This window comes from Crocodylus siamensis, chromosome 1 (genome assembly GCF_052110815.1).
Source record: "Crocodylus siamensis isolate JL-2025a chromosome 1, ASM5211081v1, whole genome shotgun sequence".
Taxonomy (NCBI): Eukaryota; Metazoa; Chordata; order Crocodylia; family Crocodylidae; genus Crocodylus; species Crocodylus siamensis.
This window is the reverse complement of record NC_143395.1, coordinates 218,278,105-218,301,500: the sequence shown is the minus strand read 5'-3', so window position 1 is coordinate 218,301,500 and position 23,396 is coordinate 218,278,105. Positions and strand designations below refer to the sequence as shown.

General features: G+C 47.3%; 1 protein-coding gene across 3 annotated transcripts in view; it reads left to right on the top strand.

The window, feature by feature from the left end:
* The window catches only part of B4GALT4 (beta-1,4-galactosyltransferase 4), a 65,505-nt gene that overhangs the window by 27,455 nt on the left and 14,654 nt on the right, over positions 1-23,396 (top strand). For all 3 annotated transcript variants that reach the window (XM_090056747.1, XM_090056767.1, XM_090056758.1), the window contains 3 exons: positions 6,823-7,315; positions 9,450-9,682; positions 16,322-16,509. In XM_090056747.1, coding sequence (XP_089912873.1) covers positions 7,039-7,315; positions 9,450-9,682; positions 16,322-16,509 — 698 coding nt within the window. In that variant the 5' untranslated portion in view covers positions 6,823-7,038. The remainder of the gene's footprint in view (positions 1-6,822; positions 7,316-9,449; positions 9,683-16,321; positions 16,510-23,396) is intronic.

Here is a 23,396-nt window from a genome sequence, read left to right as displayed (position 1 = left end):
CCCTACTTAGGAAGACAGAGGCAAAGAAATCATTAAACATGTTAACTTTGTCGTCTGGTGTGACGACCAGATTTCCTAACACGTCCTGCAAGGGCCCCACATTACCCGGGACCTTCTTTTTGTCCCCTATGTATTTAAAGAAGGACTTATTGTCCTTAATCTGAGAAGCTAGTCCTAATTCCATCTTTGCCTTGGCCTTCCTAACTACCCCCCTACAACCCCGAGCGACTGCAGAATAGTCATCTCTGGTGACGACCCCTTCTTTCCATTGGGTACACGCCTCCTTTTTAGCAAGGAGACATTCCCGGATGTTTTTGGTGAGCCATGGAGGCTTGTGTGCTCTCCTGCTCCCTTTGATCCTCATTGGGATTACCTTCCTTTGGGCTTGGAGGATCGCCTCCTTAAGGAGCAAGCACTCTCCTTGGACATCTGGCTCCCCTCCCCTCTGGGACCTCAGCGCATCCCCAACTATCCTCCTTAGCTTGTTGAAGTTTGCCCTCCTAAAGTCTAGGGCTGCTGCCTTACTGCAGGCCTTTGCCACCTTGCGCTGGATGGTGAATTCCAGCAGGCGATGATCGCTGTCGCCCAGGTGGTCAAGCACCTGGAGCCCCCTCACCAGGTCATCACCCATGGCCAGCACTAGGTCCAACAAGGCGTCCCCCCTGGTGGGGCTGTGCACCTCCTGTGTTAGATGGAGGTCCTGCACTCTGTCTAAGAACCTACGTGAGCAGTCAGACCTGGCTGACTGCTCCTCCCAGCAGATATCTGGGAAGTTCAGGTCCCCCATGACTACCACATCTTTAGCCTTCACTACCTCTGTGAGCTGACCTATGAATTCCTGGTCAAGCTCTTCTCCCTGGTTGGGAGGTCTGTAGTTAATTAATTGGTGGTTGCCCACAGTGTGGATGAAATTGCTTGGTGGGCCAGATCCAACCTGAGGGTTGTATTTTGCCCACCTGCCCTTGGCAAGTTTGCAGATGACACCCAGCTGGGCAGAGTATTAGATAAGCTGGAGGGTAGGGCTAGGATTCAGAGTGACCTAGACAAATGGGAGGATTGGGCCAGAAGAAATCTCATGAGGTTCAATAAGGACAATTGCAAAGTCCTGCACTTAGGGTGGAAGAAACCTATATGCTGCTACAAGCTTTGGACTGACTGGCTCTGCAGAAAAGGACCTGGGGGTTACAGTGAACAATAAGCTGAATATGAGCCAGCAGTGTGCCCTTGTTGCCAAGAAGGTGAACAGCATCCTGGATTGCATTATTAGGAGCATGGCAAGCAGATTGAGGGAAGTAATTATTTCACTCTGTTCTTCACTGGTAAGGCTACATTTGGAGTACTGTGTACAGTTTTTCATAGATTCATAGATTGTTAGGGGCTGGAAGGGACCTTGCAAGATCATTGGTTCAGTCCCCTTGCACTAGGCAGTTTTCGGTCCTCCACTATAGAAAGGATGTGAACAAGTTGGAGAGAGTCCAGCAGAAGACAGTGAAAATAATTTGGGGGCTGGGGTATACGACTTCTGAAGAGAGGTGGAGGGAACTGGACTTATTTAGTCTACAAAAGAGAAGACTGAGAGGGAATTTGACAACAGCCTTCAACTACCTGAAGCAAGGTTGCAAAGAGGATGGAGGTAAACTGTTCTCAGTGGTGGTAGATGACAGAACAAGGAGCAACAGTCTCAAGCTTCAGCAAGGGAAGTTTAGGTTAGATATTAGGAAAACCTTTTTCACCAGGAGGGTAGTAAAGCACTGGAACAGGTTACCCAGAGAGGTTGTGGACTCTCCATCCTTACAGGTTTTTAAGACCCGGCTAGACAAAGCCTTGGCTGGGATGATCTAGTTGGGGCTGGTCCTACTTTGAGCAGGCGGTTGGACTACGTAACCTCCTGAGGTCCCTTCCAACCCTCATTTTCTTTGATTCTATGATTCTGTGGCCTAGCTGGAGAAAAGAGCCTTTTAGCTAGCCTGCCAACTGGGGTTTGCTGTCTGAGGGCATGCCACACTGTAGGGTGGAGAATGGGGGAAGGGCTTGTGGATTTGATAGTAAATTTCTGACAAGGCTATTGCTTAATAGAGGAACCAGAGGACTCCATGTGCGAGTTGCCAAGGTCTAGCTTGTTGAAGCAGCTGTGGCATAGGACTGGTAGTCTTGCTTCACACGTGTGCTTGCTGGGGTAGATGCAGGCAGCTGACTTGGTCTAGGCATGTTAGGAATGACACAGTGTCACACCTCTAGGCTAATTACATCTCTGTCTCCTCCATGGTCTCTGGGGGCACTCCACTCAGTTCTCAGGCCTCTGGCCATCACCTCTCTCATGATTGATGGAGTCCTGCAATCAGCTCCCTCCAGATTAGGAATTTGGGCTTGCATTCCTCCTGCAATTCACTGTAATTGCGTTAGCAGTCTTGGCTTTAGTTCACCATCAGAACTATCTTCATCTGCCTCTAAGATGCAAAGAGAGTTAGGCACTGACCAACCAGTTTCATAGATTTCATAGACATTAGGGCTGGAAGGGACCTCGGGAGATCATCGAGTCCAGCCCCCTGCCCAAAGGGCAGGAAGTCAGCTGGGTTCATAGGATCCGAGCAAGATAAGCATCCAATTTACTCTTGAAGGTGTTCAACGTAGGTGCTTGAACCACCTCCGCTGGCAGACTGTTCCAGACCTTGGGGACTCGGACAGTAAAGAAATTCTTCCTTATGTCCAGCCTGAAACGGTCTTGCAGGAGTTTGTGACCGTTCGACCTCGTCATCCCTTGGGGCGCTCTGGTGAACAGACGTTCCCCCAGATCCTCTCCTACTTAGATCCTGGTGGTCACCCCTGATAAACTTATAGGTGGCCATCAGATCACCCCTGAGCCTGCGCTTTTCCAGGCTAAAGAGTCCCATGGCTCTCAGCCTGTCATCGTAAGATCTGTTTTCCTGACCTCTGATCATGCGCGTGGCTCTCCTCTGGACTCTCTCAAGCTTCTCCACATCCTTTTTGACTTGTGGAGCCCAAAACTGGATGCAGTACTCCAGCTGCGGCCTCACTAAGGCCGAGTACAAGGGGAGAATGACGTCCCGGGATTTGCTCGAGAAGCATCTATGGATGCACGCCAGCATTTTGGTCGCTTTACTAGCCGCAGCATCGCATTGGAGGCTCATGTTCATCTTGTGGTCAATGATGACCCCCAAGTCTTTTTCTTCTGTAGTGCTAACCAATGTAGCACTGCCGAGCCTATACGGGTGCTGCAGGTTTTTCCTCCCAAGGTGGAGAACCTTGCATTTATCGGTGTTAAACACCATGAGGTTCTCGTCTGCCCATTTGCTGAGCTTGTCCAGGTCAGCCTGGATCACCCGCCTATCTTCTGGCGTGGATGCTTTGCCCCAAAGTTTGGTGTCATCGGCGAACTTGACCAGTCCACTCCTGATTCCAATGTCCACATCGTTAATGAAGATGTTGAACAGTATGGGTCCCAGGACAGAGCCTTGAGGGACCCCACTGGTCACAGGGCACCATGATGAGTGACTGCCATCAATCACAACCCTCTGGGTCCGACCCTCTGGGTTCTTATAGAGCATGCTATCATTTAATTAGGACAAAAGCATTGCAGAGAAAACACGCTTAAAATCAGTACACACTCCACACACATACTAAATTCTTCTGGTAGTGTCCGTAATCTGTGGGGTATGTGACACACATTTGTCCATTTTCTAATCCAGAACCCATGTGTCACAGTCTTCTATGAGCTCTTCACTGAGTAAGAGTAACAACCTCGTCTCATGTTAGTTTGGACACTCAGTAGAGATAATGGCAGATTATGCAAATTCCACCAAAGAGGTGAAGCTTCTTTAGACTTGTTTGCTTGCCTGGGGATTTGCATTAATTACCCTTCCAAATGACCTGAATTTCTGCAGGGAACTCTTCTTCTAGCTGTGTACAGATAAGAGTGATATAATGAGCTGGAGTATTCTAGGGGCCTGTGTGGTCTGATACATCTCAAATGTTTCCATGTGTCCAAGTTCTTACATATGTTCGCATGGGGCCAAACTTAAGCCAGTTAAGCAAGGTGATTGTGGAAGTGCTGAGTTATTTTCATGCCTTTATCTGTCAAATTCAAATGGCCAGGGTGGCTGAGATACAGAGATGAAAGAGGGATGCAGCACATAGTCTTTACGTCCTCTCTCCACTGCGCAGGCTGCTTGACTAATATGAGGAGGACATGGGAGCAAATTGTTAGAGTCTAGCCGCCATGACACCTCACCTCCTCTCCTACTTAATCCTCTAGGGAGACATCCACTTGGGGAGACCCATTCTCAGAAATTGAAGGATGCCGTTCCTCAAATGAACAGCTGCCAGGCAAAACTGACTCCCAGCCAGCCTGCAACCAAGGCTGGGGTGTGTGGGGAAGTATTCACCAATGTGTAGGAAGGAGAAGCAGGGAATCAGTAGGTGATGGGGGAAGACGGTCCATGCACTGGTAGCTGAGGATGGCTTGTTGTTCAAATGCTGGCAGCACTTGATTGTCACCCAGGAGAGAGAGCTCTGGCAGGAATGGCTTCAGCCCTAGCCCTTCCTGTCTTCCTTGTGCTCTGAGCACTGTGTGGGCCCCAGGCCACTGGCAGGGAGCTGTAGGCAGGGGGTGGCAGGGGTGGCTGAGCCACTAAGTGGCACTGCCCAGCTGCAAAGCTGTGGCTTCCCCTTGCCTCCATGGGCAGGGGCTGGGGCTGCAGACCTCTCCTGTGCCATAGGGGTCAGACGGGACCTTCCAGCCACAACAGCAAGACCCCAGCCCTGCGGTGGGTCTGCCTGGCCCCTTCCCACAGCAGCAGGTCCTGGGCAAGGCAATGGGTTCCCTGCATCTCCCACCACATTTGTGTTACCACAGCCTAGACCTGGAAGGCTCCTCCATGCTTCTGGGCCAAGCCTTCCCCAGCTCACCCCAGGGGAAAGCAGGGTCAGTTCCCAGTGGGATGGCCTCTGCCAGGCATGCAATGTCCTGCCCCCTCCTGTCCGTGGTACTGGGGCTGCATGGGGCCTGAGGCAGCCATGAGTGGGGCTGAGCATGCAATGGGCTTGTTTTGAGGAGGTGCTGCAGCAGCTAGAGTAGGTGGCGCTGGGTCTGAGGAGTTGCTGCCAGTCCTTTGCATGGTGAGCATGGCCCCAAGGCGTTCCAGAGGGGCGTTGGTGCAGCAGGAATCCCAGGTGGCGTGTTAGGGCTGAGCTGTGTGCTATTGCTTTAAGTTCTCCTTGTTTGCTCCCCAGTTCGTGTTTCTACCTCCTCCCAAGTTCTGCTTGCTGTCGGATCAGTCCTTTGGGCCCTGCATTACTCTGTCCCTTCCCCACTGCCACCTGCTTTCTTTCTGTCCTGTACCTGCTGCCTAGAGCCTGCCCTTGTCCTTCCTGCTAAAGCTGTCCCCTCTTCCTCCTCATCACAGTAGTGGGTGTAGATTTGGGGGAGTTAGTCATTCTACGTAGTGGCTGCTGGGTAGGGCCTACACCTTATTCCCAGCGAATGCCCAGAGCCCCATTTCCCTCTAAACTGGGGGAAGCTTGGAGTGGGTAAAACAGGCCATCATGCCATCCCTAAGTTTGTCCACCCTCCTCCCCCAAAAGCATGTGGACTGCCTTACACAGGGAGGGGCAAGAGGAAACAGGCAAACTGAACCATGCTTCTCCCATCATTGGCTGCTCCAATGGGTTTCCCATTCATTTGGGAAACCAATTCAGAATAGCATTCCTTGTCAGTGTTTGCTGGCAGCTTCCATCACTCCTCTTTACTTGTATAACACCTGCCCAGCCGCTCCCTGCATGCTCTCTTCTAGCAGGGTTGCCTGGTTTCTTGCAGCTCTTGCAATCAATAACACCTTCCTGGCATGTCTTGATTATTAGACCACTGTCGGATTTGTATCTCTTCACTTTAAATTGCTTTCATTGCTCTGTTATACTCTGGTGAAGAAATGACCATCTTCCCTGTGTGATGATGTGCCTGCGGGAGGTATGCGTCATCTCAGTGTGAAACCAAGAAGGTAGTCAGGGGAAGAGATAAGGGGTTGGATCCTTGGGAGAAATGTCATTTGAAACCAACACCCCCACTAAAGAAAACAGAAAATTTATCTCTCTTCAGTTAGTTCTTCAACATTGTGAAAGCTTGTGAAAGGGAAGGGGCAGATATGCCTCACTAGGGTGTAGTATTTGCCAGCTGATGAAGAATGAGGGATTTCTGATGCCAGGTGTGCATTATGTGCTTCATTCCTGGGGTAAGCCAATGTTCCTCATGAAAGGAAAGAGATTTTAGTTCCTGGGGAATAATTCCACATGTCCCTCACTTTCACAGGATCCTAGAGTGGGGAGGGACCTTAAGGACCATCTTATGCAGCCTCTTGTGCGAGTGCAAGATGCACTGTTCCTAAACCAGCCAGAATTTGTGCCAGATTCAATTTTTTGTGAGTCTCACTTCACTCATGGCAACCAGAACTTCCTGCTTTGCAGCCATTGTAGTCCATTACGTGCTGCACATAAATTGTGAGAGGAAGTGTTTGCTTCAGTTGATAATGTGAATAGAACATAGCAGGCAAAAAGTAGGAGGGGAAACAGAAGCACAAAATGGGGAAGTGATTTGTCAAACATTGCACAACCCATCTTTGTCAGGATAATGAACAACCACAGGTCTCTCATTTTCCTGCCTAGCACTTGTTGCTGCTTCTTCCCTGCTTTGGCGAACTGCTGTCCTTGGGCATCAGTATGTCACAAGCTCATTTTGTGGGATTAGAGGGGGCTATAAAGCAGCTTTTCTGGGGCAATATCAACTAACCTTTTCACCCTCTTTTGGACCAGGGTGAGTCCTGTGATGTCTGCCTTCCATCAATCACTGAACCAGAATTCCATGAATTGCAAAGCAACAAGAGGCTTGGCAGCCTGCGCTATATCCCAGCTTCCTACTTTACTGTGACATCCCTCCTGGGTCCATTATTTTCTCCCCACTGAAGTGTGCACTAGGAGGACTGCATCAGGAACAGTGCTGAGGAAGCAGCTTGCAAAGCAAGGAGGGCCATGGGCTTCAGCTTTGGTGTCCTTCACCTCTCCTACAAGTTCAGGTTGCTCCTGGTCTTAGCCTTGTGTGTGATGGTGGTGGGATGGGCCAGCTCCAACTACATCATGGTTGCTCTGCAGGAAACTCCAAAAGCTAAAGGTTTGTTGGACAGTTTGGTGCTGGAGAAAGAGGAGGAGGAGGAAGAGGAGAATCGGAACAAGCAGATGATTTCCACTATGAAAGTCCCCACAGTGAAGTCAACAGTGGGCCAGTGCCCTGCACGCTCTCCATACCTGCGTAAGTGTCTGAGGTTCCCTTTTTTTAACAACTTACATCTGCACTCAGAGTACTGGCCTGGTTCCCTTCTGGGCTTTTCTCAGCCAGGCACTTTTCATGTGAACCAAATACAGTGTGAAGGACTAGACCCGCACTTAGATGCCAGTTTGTCTTAGAAATACCTGGTGAGATGGGCAGGGCAATTTGGTAATGCATGAGGAAAAGTCATGGGGTCCCCACCATATCCAATGTAAGTTATTTGGCTAGATGACAGAATCTACCTTTGGCAGCTCATTTTAGCATAGGCTGTTCTGTTCATTACCTAGAGTTAATCCTTTTGCTATCTTCCTGCATTCACTCTGAAAGATGGGCACAACCTAGCCTACCGGGAGACATGCAGGCTGCTTGCATTTGTTTGGGAGACTAGTTTGGATCATGGGTGTTCTGGCTAGGGTGTTCTGTTAGGCAGTGCAAAGCAAGGAGGTAGAAAGTGCATCTGAAAAAGCAGCAGTAACTTGACATATGGGTGCTGGGGTTTACCCAGGGCACCTCTAGACAATGTTCCCTGTAAGGAGTAGCGGTCTGTGAGTGCATTGCTTTGGTGTGGCGTGGGACACTTACTGAAGGTAAGCTCCTCGCTCCTCACCGGGGGCTGGGGGGCTTGGGGGCTAGAAGCCTGGGGGCTAGGGCCTGGCACTGGCTCCGCCAGCCCTGGGACACTGCTTCGCTCCCCCGCTTCACCTTGGGGAGCGAGGAGACCTGTGGTGTTAGGGGCAGGGAGTGGAGCTCTTCTCTGCAGCCGGTGGAGCCCACAGAGTAGTTCCTGGGAGCCGGTGGAGCCTCACTTGGGGCAGGCAGCGGCTCCTGCCTGAGGTGAGGCAAGACAGGGATGGAGTCTGGGGCTGGGGGCTAGTGCAGGCTCCACTGGCTCTGGAGAACTGCTCCGCTCTCCAGCCCTGACCCCACGTGCCTCCTTGCCCCCTGAGGCAAAGCGGGAGAATGGAGCAGTTCCCTGGAGCCGGTGGAGCCTGCACCAGGCTCCCGCCCCTGCCTCTGCCTCCCCCTCTGCCTTGCCTAGGAGAGAAGCTTACCTTCTATAAATGTCCCACACTGCAGCCCTGCTCCTATCTCGGCAGGTGCATGGCCTAAAAAAGTTTGTGCATGGCGTGCATGCACGCACCGCACGCACCTTAGAAGGAACCTTGCCTCTAGATATCTATTGACACATACCTGGGCCCTGAACACTGCTCTTTATCAGTTAATGTTTAACCTGCTGTCCTTGAGTATGGCCCATCCCGTATTACTTCTGAGAACTTGTGATCTTCAGTGACCAAGGTGGGGAAAACGAACCTCTATCTCTACATGACTGGCTTGCTACTAGTTTCACCACTTCCTTTTTTCTCCATTTCTTTTCCTCTCTTTCATGCTGAATCCCACTTTCTGTGATGAGATGTGCCTTCTCTTCACCTTACAAACATGCCCTTTCCAGCACGACAACAGGCTTCAAAACTAAATCCATGTTCACATGTTTATGATTAGTGCTCATTTGGAAACTGACTTTTTTTTCTGGGAAAAAAAGGAGTTGAAACAATGCTCCTTTGTTTTCCTGGAATCCTTTTTTTAATTGGTATTTTGCAGCAGCACTGGTTCCTGGTGTCTGTATTCCCCTTCAAGTGAGCTTTCACTGTTTGCTCAGACTGGATGAGAGGCAACAGCAGATACTGGAAAAGTTTTGTTTGCTAACAGAGTTGTAGCAAGCCCAGGCCCATTTCCTGATCAAAAATCATGGCCTTCAACCTGCAATGTCTGTCCTTTCATGTCCATGTTTAAAACTATGAAGTTCCTCAACCCCCATCTCCCATATTTCCCTCCACATTTTATTCCTTCCTCTCCTTGTTGTTTGAGACATCACTGTACCTTTCTGATGTAACAGGGCTCCTCTTGGTCTTCACTTGGTTTTTAATCTGATACTGAGTAAATGTAAAGCATCTCCAGACACACCTCTGCCAGGGCTTGTGGGTTCCCTTTGCAGCACATGCCATTCCACTCGAAGCAGAAATCCAGGTTTAGGGTTGAGCCTGGACTGCTCCTAGGAGGGCATTGGCTAGCTCGAGAACAGAAATGACTGAGAACTTTTCCTGTGCTTCTCCTGCAGGAGGGCCTAGCAAGCTCATTTTCAAAGCATCTCTCACATTAGAAGAGGTGGAGGAGGAAAACCCTCAGGTCATGAAGGGTCGGTATCACCCTGCAGAGTGCTCAGCATTGCAACGAGTAGCCATCCTGATCCCACACCGCAATCGAGAAAAGCACCTGCTATACCTGCTGGAGCACCTCCACCCATTCCTGCAGAGACAGCAGCTGGACTATGGCATCTATGTCATTCACCAGGTGAGGCAGCTGCTTTGGGAAAGGCAGTGGAGAGTAGCTCACTGCTGTGCATCCCACCTTTGCTGTCATGAAGAGTCCTCCATGGGCCCTCCCTGCTGATTGCCTTGTTAATGGGCTTGGCTTCCATTTTACTCAAATGGCTTTAAATCCATCTGGATTCAAGAAGCGCTTTAAAAGTGCCACAACTTTGCTAACACCAGATCAGATCCAACTGTGCTGGAAGTGTTGGGAACCCAAGGCTAGTCCTGTTCAGGACAGATCTGTTCCTTTGGAGATTAAAAGAGGGGGTTGGCATCCAACAGTCCTCCACTTTCTACCTTTTGCTCATGCTGAAGGATTTGAACAGACACAAGCAAAGCTGAGAAGTTTTCTTTTAGAAAATGTCCTGAGCATAGCCAGTATCATCATATGTTCATGTAGGCAGCACCTACCAGCCAGCCTGAAGAAATAGTTACATGTATGTTAGTTTGTTGGAGGTGTCTTCATGATCATAATGCTTGATGCTGCCACAATGCACTTACCCTGTACCTTGACTTTATGCAACAAGGCTGCAGTGTTTTCTTCCCCCAAATTTGGAGGTATTCAGATCCAGGATCTTGCCTCATATCAGTCTATACCACCCTTTTGCTTGCAGGTTGCCCCCCTCAATAAACTGTGAACATGAGGTGAGTTGTCTTGCTGAGAACAAATTAAGAAAAAAGTGGCCTTTGCACAGATCCTTTTTTGTAATAAGGGGACTATGGTAAGGCATAAGGGAACATTTAGTCACAGCAGTATGTTTGGGACCTGCCTTGTCACACTCACTGAGCCTGCTAAATCAGTTGTTATTGTTAATTTTGGAGAAAACATTTAACACTTGCCAAGTCCCTGACAGCCCCAACACTCCTGCTGTGGTCAGGAGAGCCTGAAGCAGCAACAATGAAGGGAGGGGGAACTAGCAGTGTTTTCTCTTATACATCACTGTCAGGAGCCTTTTTTCCCCTGTACCCTCTGCTTTATTGCACCTCCATTCATACGTCTGCTCTGCTTTCAGTCATTAGGGTGATAAATGAAGGCAAGCCTCTCACTTGCTTCTGTTTAAATAACCTCATAGTTTTGTCATAAACCAGTGAGAGGCAGGAAATACTGAGCGAAGGCTTATGCTGTAGCTGTATATCATGCCAAACAGGTGCAGAAGTGTTGGGCAGGATCTGCTTTCACGAGGTGGGGGGAGGGGGGGAGGAGAAAGACGGGGGAGGAATTTCCTGCTTTTTTGTGTTGAGTCATAGTTTTACAAGTGTTCTGAAAATGAGAAAGAGTGGGACTCTTGGGGCCCTTGTTTTATTGCTTTAGGATATACTGAAGAAAGCCTGGAAGCTCAACCTAATCTGTCAATATTGCCAAGTCTCATCCTTACTGTTTTGTTGGATGTCTCCTTTGCAAAGCCCAAAGATATAAAACCATAGGCCTCCCACAGGCCTGTATTATTAGGGTTCAGTCAAGTGTGAAAGATAGCCTAACTAAAGATGCCTGGGGTTTTTTTGCTTGCTTTTGTTATTTGTGAGCTCCTTCCCTAAAGAAACAGGGTGAACCAGATCTGGATATGAAACATTGAAACCTGCATGAATCTCCATTTCAGGGAAGGGAGCAAGGGTCCTGTTCACACCACATCTGTTGATTATGAAAAGGGCAGTAGCCCTAGTGTGTCCTTCTGCAGGCTCCTTTTAACTTGATTTAAAAAAATATTTTTTTTATAATTAAAAAAATAAGTTTTGTGATGTTGAAAGCTGGGAGTAGGGAATCTTCTGTATCTGCAGAGTAGGAGCTCGGTGATCTGTATTCTCCTTTTTGGTGTCACCAGTGTTGCCAAGGAATGGATAGGTAGTTTAATATTGTCATCTTTTCTTTCTGGATTCCCCATCCAAAACATCTACTAATAAAAGTCAATTTGTTCTTTGAGCTTGCACAGTGAGTGCTGCCTGGGGGCAGTTAGAGGCTGCTGTAATAGTGGTGTGGCTAGCTCTGTGTAAGAGGTGGTCTGGGATGCCTTGTTTAGGGACACGGAACAATAAGCAATGGTCTCAAGTTGCAGTAAGGAAAGTTTAGGTTCAATATTAGGAAGATCTTTCTCACTAGGGGGGTAGTAAAGCACTGGAACAGGTCACCCAGAGAGGTTGTGGACTCTCCATCCTTGCAGGTTTTTAAGACCTGGCTAGACAAAGCCTTGGCTGGGATGATCTATTTGGGGCTGGTCCTACTTTAAGCAGGCGGTTGGACTAGATGGCCTCCTGAAGTCCCCTTATGAGGTCTCTTCCAATCCTAATTTTCTATGATTCAGTGAACAGCTTTTAACAGATACTGCAAATTCTTTGTTACTGCTAACTAGGGGGACTTTGACCCAAGATAAAAGGGAGGGGTTTCACATCCCTTTGCCAGTCCCCTGCATCATCCTATCACTCCGCAAATGACCTAGTTTCAGAACACCCAAAATGGTAGACTAGCTTTTGCGTGCCATACATGGCCTAAATATGACAATACTTTGGACCCTGATACCACACAGATACCATGTGAACTGTGCCTCTGAACTTCTGCCTGGTCTCCTCACATATGTAGTCATCACCAAACACATGCAGTTCTCTCTCTCTCTCTCTCTCACCAGACCCTGGTTGCAGTCCCCAGGTCTTAAGCATGAGTACCTCAGCTCATCCGATTGGGCTCCGATCCTTTATGTAAAAATAACAAAACACCATATACACATGCTTGCTTTTTTCAAAAAAGGTTTTTGTTTACCCAGCACACATGCCTTTCTTTCCCTGAGGCTTACCATTTCCTAGATCTGGGCAGAGCCAGCTTTTTTAAATTCCTTTTTCTCTGAGCAGCTTATGGCAAGTGATCAACCCCTCAACCCCCTGGGTGATGCTTTAACTCTTTGGTAGCCTTTTGATCTCTACATTTCTAGCTCTCACAAACAACAGTGTTACTTAAGCTTGGAGGCAGGAGCCTAGAAGCTAATGGCTTCTAAGTGTATGCATGAAGCTACTTTTCTGTTCACACATAGTGACAGGAAATGTGCACTGTTTGGAAGGAAACAAACAATAAAATGTAGATGTTAATACTTTGAAGTGAACCTTGTTATTGTTTCAGGCGTGTACTTGGTAGCCATGTTGGTCTGAGACAAAAAGACGTACAAAAAACTAGAATTCTTGGTTCCAAAAGGATACCTTTTATTAGACCAACTGGAAAATGGCAAGAAAATTATCCTTTTCTGCAAGCTTTCGGGATCAAAGTCCCTTCATCAGGCTCTGGGGAAAAGTGTAGATGGTACAAGATGGTAAGAAGTCCCCATAGGTAGGAAATAAATTTCATTTTTGCTCAGAGGGAGCTGAAGATGGAAGGCTGTCTGTCCCTCTGGGTCCAGGAGAGTGTCGTTGTGAGCTGTGCTGAGTAACTCTTTGATGTGTTGGTCAGGTAGAATTCCTTCCCTGTCAGATGGCAGGCAGGGAGGTAAAAAAACTTCCTCGTTCTGCAATGATCTTCAGCTCCCTCTGTGGAAAAATGAAGTTTATTCGTACCTGTGGGGACTTTTTACCATCTACGCTTTTCCCTTTGCTCCTGAAAGCTTGCAGAAAGGGACAGTTTTCTTGCCGTTTGCCAGTTGGTCTGATAGAAGGTATCATTTTGGAAGCAAGAATTATAGTTTTTTGTATGTCTTCTTGTCATTGTTGTGAGCTTATGAAACAACTAGCTGCCTGCAACCCTAAGCTCTCTAGCCATAACTAAAATTTCATATAGAAATGTATGTTTTTGAGAATTTTAACTAGAAACGGATGTTTTTGGATCCCCTGGAAAGCTCGTCTGAGGGGGAGGGGTGTTCCGGAGAGCTGGCTGTACTTTAAAGAAACCTAATTGAGAGTGCAGAAACAGACCATCCCAATGTGTAGGAAGACTAGCAAGTATGGCAGAAGACCAGCTTGGCTTAGCGGGAAACTCTTCAATAAACTAAGTCACAAAAAGGAAGCTTATAAGAAGTAGAAACTTGGAAAAGCAACTAGGGAAGAATAAAAAAGTGTTGCTCGTGCATACAGGGATGAAGTCAGGAAGGCCAAAGTGCAGCTGGAGTTGCAGCTAGCAAGGGGTGCGAAGGGTAAAAAGAAGGGTTTCTACAAGCATGTCAATAATGAGGAAGATCAGGAAAGTGTGGGTACTTTACTGAATGGGGGAGGCAACTTAGTGACAGATGATGCAGAACATACTTAAGTACTCAATGCCTTTTTCACCTCAGTCTTCATAGGCAAGGCCAGCTCCCAGACTACTGCACCGGGCAGCACAGTTTGGAGAGGAGGTGAGCAGGCCTCAGTGGTAAAAGAACAGGTTTGGGACTACTTAGAAAAGCTGGACATATATACAGGTCCATTGGGCCAGACGGGATGCATCTGAGGGTGCTGAGGTAGTTGGCTGATGAGATTGCAGAGCCATTGGCCTTCATCTTTGAAAACTCATGGTGATCCGGAGAGGTCTTGGATGGTTGGAAAAGGTCAAACATAGTGCCCATATTTTAAAAAGGGAAAAAGGAGGATCCAGGGAACTGCAGACCAGTCAGCTTCACCTCAGTTCCTGGAAAATCATGGAGCAGATCTTCAAGGAATCCATTTTTAAGCCCTTGGAAGAAAAGAAGGTGATTAAGGACAGTCAGCATGGATTCACCAATGGCAAGTCATGCCTGATCAACCTGATTGCTTTCTTTGATGAGATGACTGGCTCTGTGGATGTGGGGAGACTGGTGGATGTGGTGTACCTTGACTTTAGCAAGGCTTTTGATATGGTCTCCCACAACATTCTTGCAGGAAAGTTAAGGAAGTATGGGCTGGATGAATAGACTGCAAGGTGGATAGAAAACTGGCTGGGTCATCAGGCTCAGAGAGTAGTAGTCAATGGCACAATGTCTAGTTGGAAGCTGGTCTCAAGTGGAATGCCCCAGGGGTTCTGGGGCTGGTTTTATTTAATATCTTCAAAGTGACCTGGAAGATGGGATGGAGTACACCCTTAGCAAGTTTGCAGATGACACCAAGCGAGGGGAAGTAGTAGTTATGCTGGAGGGTAGGACTAGGATTCAGAGAGACCTAGAGAAATTGGAGGATTGGTCCAAAAGAAATCTCATGAGGTTCAACAAGGACAAGTGCAAATTCCTGCACTTATGACAGAACAATCCCATGCACTAGTACAGGCTGAGGGCTGACTGGCTGGGCAGTAGCTCTGCAGAAAAGGACCTGGTGATTACAGTGGACAATTAACTGAATATGAACCAACAATGTGCCCTTGTTGCCAAGAAAGCTAACGGCACACTGGGCTGCATTGATAGGAGTGCTGCCAGTAGATCAAGGGAAGTGATTATTGCTCTCTATTCAGCAGTGGTGAGGACACATCTGGAGTACTGTGTTCAGTTCCCCCTCCCCACTAGAGAAAGGATGTGGACAAATTGGAGAGAGTCCAGCAGAGGGCAATGAAAATGGCGAGGGGGCTGGGGTACATGACTTCTGAGAAGAAGCTGAGAGAACTGGTCTTATTTAGTCTAGTAAAGAGAAGATTGAGAGGGGATTTAATTGCATCCTTCAGCTACCTGGAGTGGGGGTTCCAAAGAGCTGGAGTGTGCTCAGGGGTGGCAGATGACAGAACAAGGAGCAATGGTCTCAAGTTGCAGCAAGGGAAGTTTAGGTTAGATATGAGGAAAAACTTTCTCACTAGGAGGGTAGTAAAACACTGGAACAGGTTACACAGAAAGATGGTGGAAGCTCCATCCTTGGAGGTTTTTAAGACCCAGCTAGACAGAGCCTTGGCTGGAATGATCTAGTTGAGTTTTGTGCTGCTTTGAGCAGGGGGTTGGATTAGATGGCCTCCTGAGGTCCCTTCCAACCCTTATTTTCTGTGTTTTCTATGATATAAAAGGCACCAAACTACGAGAAAGATCAAATTCTTAAAATCAGAAAAAAAGTGAAATAAATGCCCAAACTAGAAGTCACTGTCTCATAATGTTAGCACAGTGCAGTGTGTGTAGACTGCAAATCAACTAATAGGTTGTTCATCAGGAGACCTGTATTTATTCCTAGCTTTGCCACATAGTGTATGCTCTTAGGTAAGGCACCTAAATTCTCTTGAATTCAGCTCCTCCACACGACAATAATACCTGTCCAGTCTTGCCAAGCACTCTGAAATCTCTGGATGGAAAGCACCGGTATGGTAGTGATATAATTGCTTGTTATGTTTCTGTAATGTGTGCTAACACAGCTATAAGCAACCTTTCCATTGTTTATCTTGTGTATCAATGGCTCTTTCATTACTTGGCCTGATCGGAAATTATTGGGCAAGGTCCATAATAGGAGTGGAATCTTATTGCTCAACATAGCTGCTTCTCTTAGTTAGATAACCCAACTGTGCGTGATCATTCATAATAGGGAGGGGATGAAGAAATGCTCCACATTATTGGCCTCTTCTGGTTCCCAAATCTTGTCTTAAGGTATAGCTCTGTGTGTGACATGAGAACTTGGTACTGTACTGTAAAGCTATAATAGATATTTTTAAACTATAATGAGGACAGAACCCAGGTAGCTATGCTAGTTTACTGACTTAGTGAATGCCTTGTTTTCCTCTCTTTTTTTTTTGCAGGCTGGCAATACCAAATTTAACCGAGCTAAACTTCTGAATGTAGGCTACCTAGAGGCTCTGAAAGAGGAAAACTGGGACTGCTTCATTTTCCATGATGTGGACCTGGTGCCAGAGAATGACTTTAACATGTACACATGTGGCAAGCAACCAAAGCACCTTGTCGTGGGCAGAAACAGCACTGGGTACAGGTAGGAACCAAAGAGCTGGCTAGGAAGTGCCAGATTATTAGTAACATTCTTCTTTGTGAGGGATCCTTACATTGGACCTTTCCTGCCACTTGAAGGTAGATTACCAATGATGGTACTTTTGCCTTTTACAGTTTCTCCCCTCTGGAAATTTTAACTGACATTAGTAAATGTAGACTTACGGATCACTTGGGAGGTAGGGCGCTGTTATCCTTGTTTCTCAGATAGGAAAAATGGAGACTCTGAGGAATAAAGTAGCAAATAGGCACAGTGGCAAAACCATATATATGTTGCAGGCTTCCCAGTCCTGAATTAACAGAGTCTTGCTCCATAATATTTCACTGACAACAGATCAGACCTTTCTCTGCACATAAGATTGCTGTCACTGTAGGTAAGAGGATTTGTTCCTGGTTATTCATTTACACAGAAACTAATGCAACAGGACCTTGATGTCGGTTGAGGCTTCAAGGTGTTACTGTAATACAAGGAAAAATGCTAGGGGTATGAACCAGAAATCAAGGGCTACTCATCTCAGTTAAAGAGCTCCTTAAATTGGCTAGAGCTATTCAAGTAGGACTGGCTTTTCCTTCCAAGACTTCCCTGTGGCATAACAGTTCAAATGTTAAAGAATAAAGGTGCTTCTTAGAAGCTGACTTGCAAAGTGCTTTAAAATAAAACTATCTTATGCATTTTTTAAAGAGAAAAGGGCAGGTCCTTACACAAAACAGTTTCTTCCCATGGAGGTGGTTTAATTCTTCAAAATTGCAGCAGATGAAAATCAGGTCTGTGACAGTGTCACAGGGGGAGACAAGCGGAGGCCATGAAGCACCCTCCTATGGCAGGACCCGAGGCAGGGCTGACCTGCCCAAAGAAAGAAATTAAAAGCCCTGAAAAGAGGGCACATTTACCATTTTTAGGAGAAAGTGAGCCACTCCAAAGAAGAGTCGCCGGTGCAGTTCATCAGCCACTTTTATTGCTGATTTAAAAGCCAGTGGTGGGGAAATGGAAGTGGGGGCAGCAATGCTGGAGCCAGAAGGCGAAGCTGCTCCCCAGGCTGCACATTGGCAGTCTTCACAGCTCAGCAAAGGGCCAGACAGGAACCCACAGGAGGGGTCCCGGATCCATTAAAAGAAGTACCAGCCTGGCTCAGCAGGGCAGCTGGGCCAAGAAGGATGGCGCTGAGGGATCCCAAGGACCACAGATGCCAGATCTGTGAGTGGGGCAGGCTGAGGCCCGTATCCCGCCTATTCCTTTCTTCCTTTTTTTTTCTTTTATTTGTTATTTTGGAGGGTGCATAGAGCCCAGACTGGGGAAGGAAACCACATGTGACCCTGGATCAAGAGGCAGAGCTGAGGCAACACAACGGACCACAGTGGACCACAACGTCTCAGAGGAAGAGTAGATGCAGCGACGAGGATGGTTATGCACCCCGCAGTCATCCAGGGTAAAGGAGCTTTGAGGGATGGACAAGGAGAAAAGACAGTAGGTGAGAACATCAAGGGGGACAGGCTGGCAATCCATCATCCAACTGTCCAGAGGGCTGGTGTATCGCTGGGGTGGAAGTGGAGCCCCAAGAATGCCTGTAAGCACCTGGTCTGCAAGAATCCTCGAGGAGGAGCCCCACCACTGAAGAAAAGAAGATCAAGTCGTAACGGTCGAGTGTAGGGGTCCCCCTCGGTGGTGAATGCGACCCAATGCACAGGTCTCAGGGGCACACCCTGTGCCCAGAACTGGGTATGTGCTCTAAGGTCGCTAGAGAGTACCTGCATGAGACCAGATGGGTGCAGACAGATTCCTGGGAGCACAAGGATGGAGAGTGCATAACCTTTCTGGGTAACCCATTCCAGTGTTTTACCACCCTCCTAGTGAGAGTTTTTCCTAATATCTAACCTAAACTTCCCTTGCTGCAACTTGAGATCACTGCTCCTTGTTCTGTCATCTGCCACCACTGAGAACACTCCAGCTCCATCCTCTTTGGAACCAGCCTTCAGTGGTGGGTCTAGCCTTCAACCCACTGACCAACAAAGTGGAAGCAGTCACTCCAGGTATGTAACAGAAAGATTCCAGACTAGGAACAATGAAGTGAATCTCAAGGCATTCTAGTGATCCTGTATGCTTTAGTTACTGCATCTGTTTTGACCAGTGAATTTTACAGATGAAACTTTTCTCTTATTTGAGGTGCTTTTGCAATTACTATTCAAGAGTTTATAGCTGTTAGTTTTCAGTCAGATGAGTGAACCTTTGGTTTGGAAACTGGTCTGTCAAGAGGTGGACTGGGTCCAGATCTTGCTTTGGTCATGCGTCTTCTGTGATCTGGGGCGAGTCATTGCCTTCATTTGCCCATCTTTGAAATGGCAGCTACCTCTAAGCAAATTTGTGAACATATGTGAAAGATCCCACTTATATGCTCTCAAAAAACGTAGCACTCTAGACAGCCTGGAGGGAAAACTCCTGACTCCTTCAAAAGTCACCCTGAACCTAGTGGTTAACAAGCACACCAAATTCTGTAGCCAGCAGCACACAAGAGAATGGTGGGGCCACTGTCACATCCAGGCACTTTTGACTCCCTGGCCTAAACAACTAGTCACCCAACAGCTGGGGTTGCCTTCTCTGCAAGTCTGGAGCCCTAATGAGATGCCTCAGCCACTCTGCCCCTGTGGCACTCAGACAGCATGGAACCACATCTTGAAACCCCAGCAGGGTTGATTCAGGCTTCTGTTCTGCTGAGGTTGGCAAATAAGGCAGTTTATCATGTCCTCATCTTCAAGGCAAGACCTCCAAAACCTCAGTTGTCTGTTTGTCACAGGTGCCTAAGTACCTATGGAAAGCTTTTTGGAAGAGGAGGGGTTTGCCCCAGTGGCCTGAGACCAGCTTTCTCCTTATCCCCTACTGCTGTGCAGTGTGCAGACTGCTCAGCTGTTGTTCACCCCTGGAGAGGTAGCTATGTCCTAGGAGTGCTGTAGTTGTACAGTTAATAATTCAGAAATGGGAAGTATTTTTTCACCCAGCAAACTTGCAATATTGCATCCCAGCAAACAAGGATGGAAATACTTCCTGGCCAAGACAGCCCACCTGCTTTGGCCCAGAACACAGTGGTTCTGCATTGTACATGGCCTGGGGGTGTTTTTCCCAGTCTAGAGATAAAAATCCAAATGAGACTACTGTTCCTTCCCCAGGGAGAGAACTGCCATCCCCGTCAGAAGTTGCCCGAACCATGCAACTTGGTCATTAGGAGAAGTATGTCATGTCATACTGTTTGTTAATGGGCCGTTCACAGACAGAATGAGCCTTGCAATTTGCTTTTCTGGTTCTAACAAGCTGTTGGAAGCTTTACAGCCCTTGGGGTCACTGGTCAGGTGATCCAAGAAAGATTCACTGATAAAGAGCAGGTAAGGAGGAACTGTGTATTAGCCTCTATGCTGTGCACAGCAAACATTTGCTGTTCTTAGGGGCCTGAGTTGAGGCAGGGAACCTGGGACTGTGCCAGGGGAGCTTGTTTGCTTCAAAGGAGCAAGCAACATAGTTTTCCCCATTAAAAGGCAAGGGCTACAAGCCCCTGCGTGCTGTTCCAGCAAACATGGATTATGCTGAGCAGTGAGCATCATTATTAGCGACAAGACTGTGTCAAGGAGTCCAGAGACTTAGTCTGGAGACAGAGAGCAAAGCCTGATAGGGAGGTGGGCGTTGTGTCCAGCTTCAGGGCCTAATTATATTTTTTACTTATTTGGCACTGATCTAGCTCCAGTAGTCTGAAATGAACCCCATGCTTGACTCTACCTGACATGGAAGGGCATGTTTTATCAAGCTCACACCTGGGCAAGCACAGTCCACCATCCTGTTTGGAATCCCCTGCAGTGCATATACTAGAATGGAGAGATTTACATTTTCAAATGTGCTTGGCCTTAAACAGAAACTCCACATACCTTCCCCTCCTGGCTTCCCAGTGGACCAGCCCAAATCAGCCAAGCTCAAGGAAGGAGCAAGAAAATGTTAGGGAATGGGTGTGCACCCATATATCTTTGTTAGTGGTGATGCGCTGTTCAATGATAGCCACAATTCAGAAACATGAAATAGCTCCTGCCTCTTTTAGTCAGTTGGATTTGCCTCTGTCACAAGAACTGATGTAGTGGACACCTGCTTCCACCTCTTTCACTTTTTATGTCTTGTTCATATCTACAGATCAACGTGTAACTTCCAGCCACTAGCACCTTCCTTTTGAATTTGGCTTTTAGAGGTCAAGGATAGCCTTATTGTAACCCACACCATGGAGGTTCACAGCAGCCTAACGGGATAGGTAACTAAACAGAAAACATAAGAAAGTGACCAAGTATGTCACCTCCTACTTTAAATAGGCATCATTTCCAGGTTGCAGGAACTATAGGAGGTTGTAATTGAATTTCCCTTTTGAGTCAGGCTCAGTTATACTAATTTACTGTGTGTAAGTTCAACTACTGTATGTGTCCCCTCTGGATGTGTTCTGTAGCATCTCTAGCTGTGTGAGGATAAACTTTAACCTCCCCACACTAGTTTGCACTCTGCGCTTTGAAAGTTTCCTGTAAAGTGTAATATTAATACCATGTTTACTCAAATATAAGATGACTCTAATAATTAGATTCTATATATGGAAAATCTGTAAATTTGTTACAATTTTCCAAGCGTTTAGTTTGATTATCAGAGAGTTGTCTTGAATTCAACCCCCTCCCACTGCTACAGCAAGGCAAGTAGTGGCAGTGGGGAGGGGTCAGGTGTTCCCTGTAGGAGTGAATTTAGTCGGGCTTCTGGCTTCCCTGACTAGAAAAACAGACAGAAACCAGAAGTGCTGATACTGCTTATTTCAGTTATATGTTTTGAGATTAAAAAAATCCTGCATGTCTTATTACCCTGTGCACAGAGGTCCAATTAAGTAAACATGTTTTAGTTCTCCAAGGTCGGATTTTTTTTCTTTGTCTGTCTTAAGTATAAAAATGCTTGAAAACTAATAGAAGGGGAAGATTCCTTTGAAACAGACAAGTGGGCGATTCCCCTTGCTGTATGAAATCCTCCCTGTGATCACAGTACAGCCCTAAATAAAGAAAAGCTGGCTCTGTCAGTTCTGATTCAACCACAACGCAAAGTTTGATTTCTTCCACAGCCCTTTGCTTTCTGCACTTCCCACCCCCCAACTTTTCCCTCTGCACCCTTCCTGCCCCTCTTTACTGTCAGACATTGCTTAGGCTCTGCTCTGTCCTGAGCACAAGGTTGAAATGAGCTGCATATGACAGTAATAGAGGGTGGTGTGGGGGGGAAGGACAGAAACTGCAGAGGGCAAGCAGGTGAGAGTGGAAGACTACTGTAGGTCTGATGGGCCCCGACACTGAGTACTACAGGTTTCAGCACAGGTACTCCATAAACACAGTTTTAAGTGCTGTTTTACACCTACTCATACATAGTACAAACCATGCTTTTTTATTAAAGGAACATTTTTTGAGTTCCAAGCCAAATCAGCCAAATTATTTCCAAATCCACGAGTCATTCAAGAACCATATGTGGCCCTACTACCAGCAAATGTCCTCCACCCCTGCCTGGGGCTTCAGCTGCTTCCAAAGCATTTGGCAGCCATCCTGTGTGCAGGCCCCAGCCCGGAAGCTTGGGGTTGGGATGTCCCCAAGTTTTGCTTGCCCTCAGCCATATGGTTACAGGAGCGAGAACAAGCCATGCATATTAATTTAGAGTGAAAAGGCTCATGACTTATCATGTAGGTTATTGGACTGCACCCCAGCAGAGTCAACAGTGTTTCAAGCCATGGTAACCCCACAGCCCAGCTCTGCTCACTATGTGTGTGTGCTCCCTGCCCCACCAAAAGGATCCATGTGCTATTTAGCCCCTGCTCATGAGTGGAACCAGGTGTTCTTGCAATGAGTTTTGAGATGCTTCAAAACTGTATATGCTGATGAGGCCCAGGGCTGCCTGGTCTATTTCCACTCCATAGTGGGGGGTGCCACACTAATCACGTGCAACAGGCTGAGAGAGGGGGTGACAGAGTCTTTCAGCTACACAGAAGTTTGGTGATATTTGCCAGACATTTAAGGCTGATACAGAAACAGGAATCATTGGAAATGAGAAAGAAAAGTACTGCTCAGCTGTGGGAGTGAAGAGGAAGTCAAAATATATTTGATGTAGTGGTTTGGCATGCCTTGAAAAAGAATTGGCACTGAAGGGCACTATATTTAATTTAGTTGGGTTGCCTTAACCTAGCCTTGTGTTGGGTTCCTATCAGCATATAAAAAAATGTGGCATTTTTGGTGCCAAGGGGAACGTGTTGATGCTGGCTCTAGCCCTCCTGATGCTGGCCTGATGCTGCGGTGTTTCTGGGCCAGGTTTCAGTTCCCTGTGGGTACATCTGTACCTGCCTTTTTTTTAAGGGCCACAGAAAAAAGGTTCCCAGTACATTGCTTCTTGGCTTTTTGGTAAAGGCCAAACAGAGGCTTGATCTACACTGGAGGGCTGAGATCACTAGAGCAGTGGGAGCAGAGGGTGCCAGTGGATCACTACTTTGGACTGGATAATATTGTGACAGAGGATGGGCATCAGTGGTGGATGATTTGGCAACAGGTGATGGTTGGGAAACAGTAGGTGACAATGGAAGACTGTAAAGGCAGAACTGGTGGTGGAAGAATGAACAACAGCAGATGGTTTGGAGGAACATGGCAGGCAGAGCATGGATAAGGGCAACTGGCAGATTAGATGTTGCTGAGAAGAAGATGAAGAAGTGGATAGACAGATGGCAGTGTGTGGAAAACTGGAGGTGTGTGAGAAAGGGAAAAGGCAAGATAAGCAACAGAACAGAGATGGTTGTTGATTAAGATGGTTTTGGCAGAGGAATAAACAGGGTAACAGGTCAGAGAAAAGCT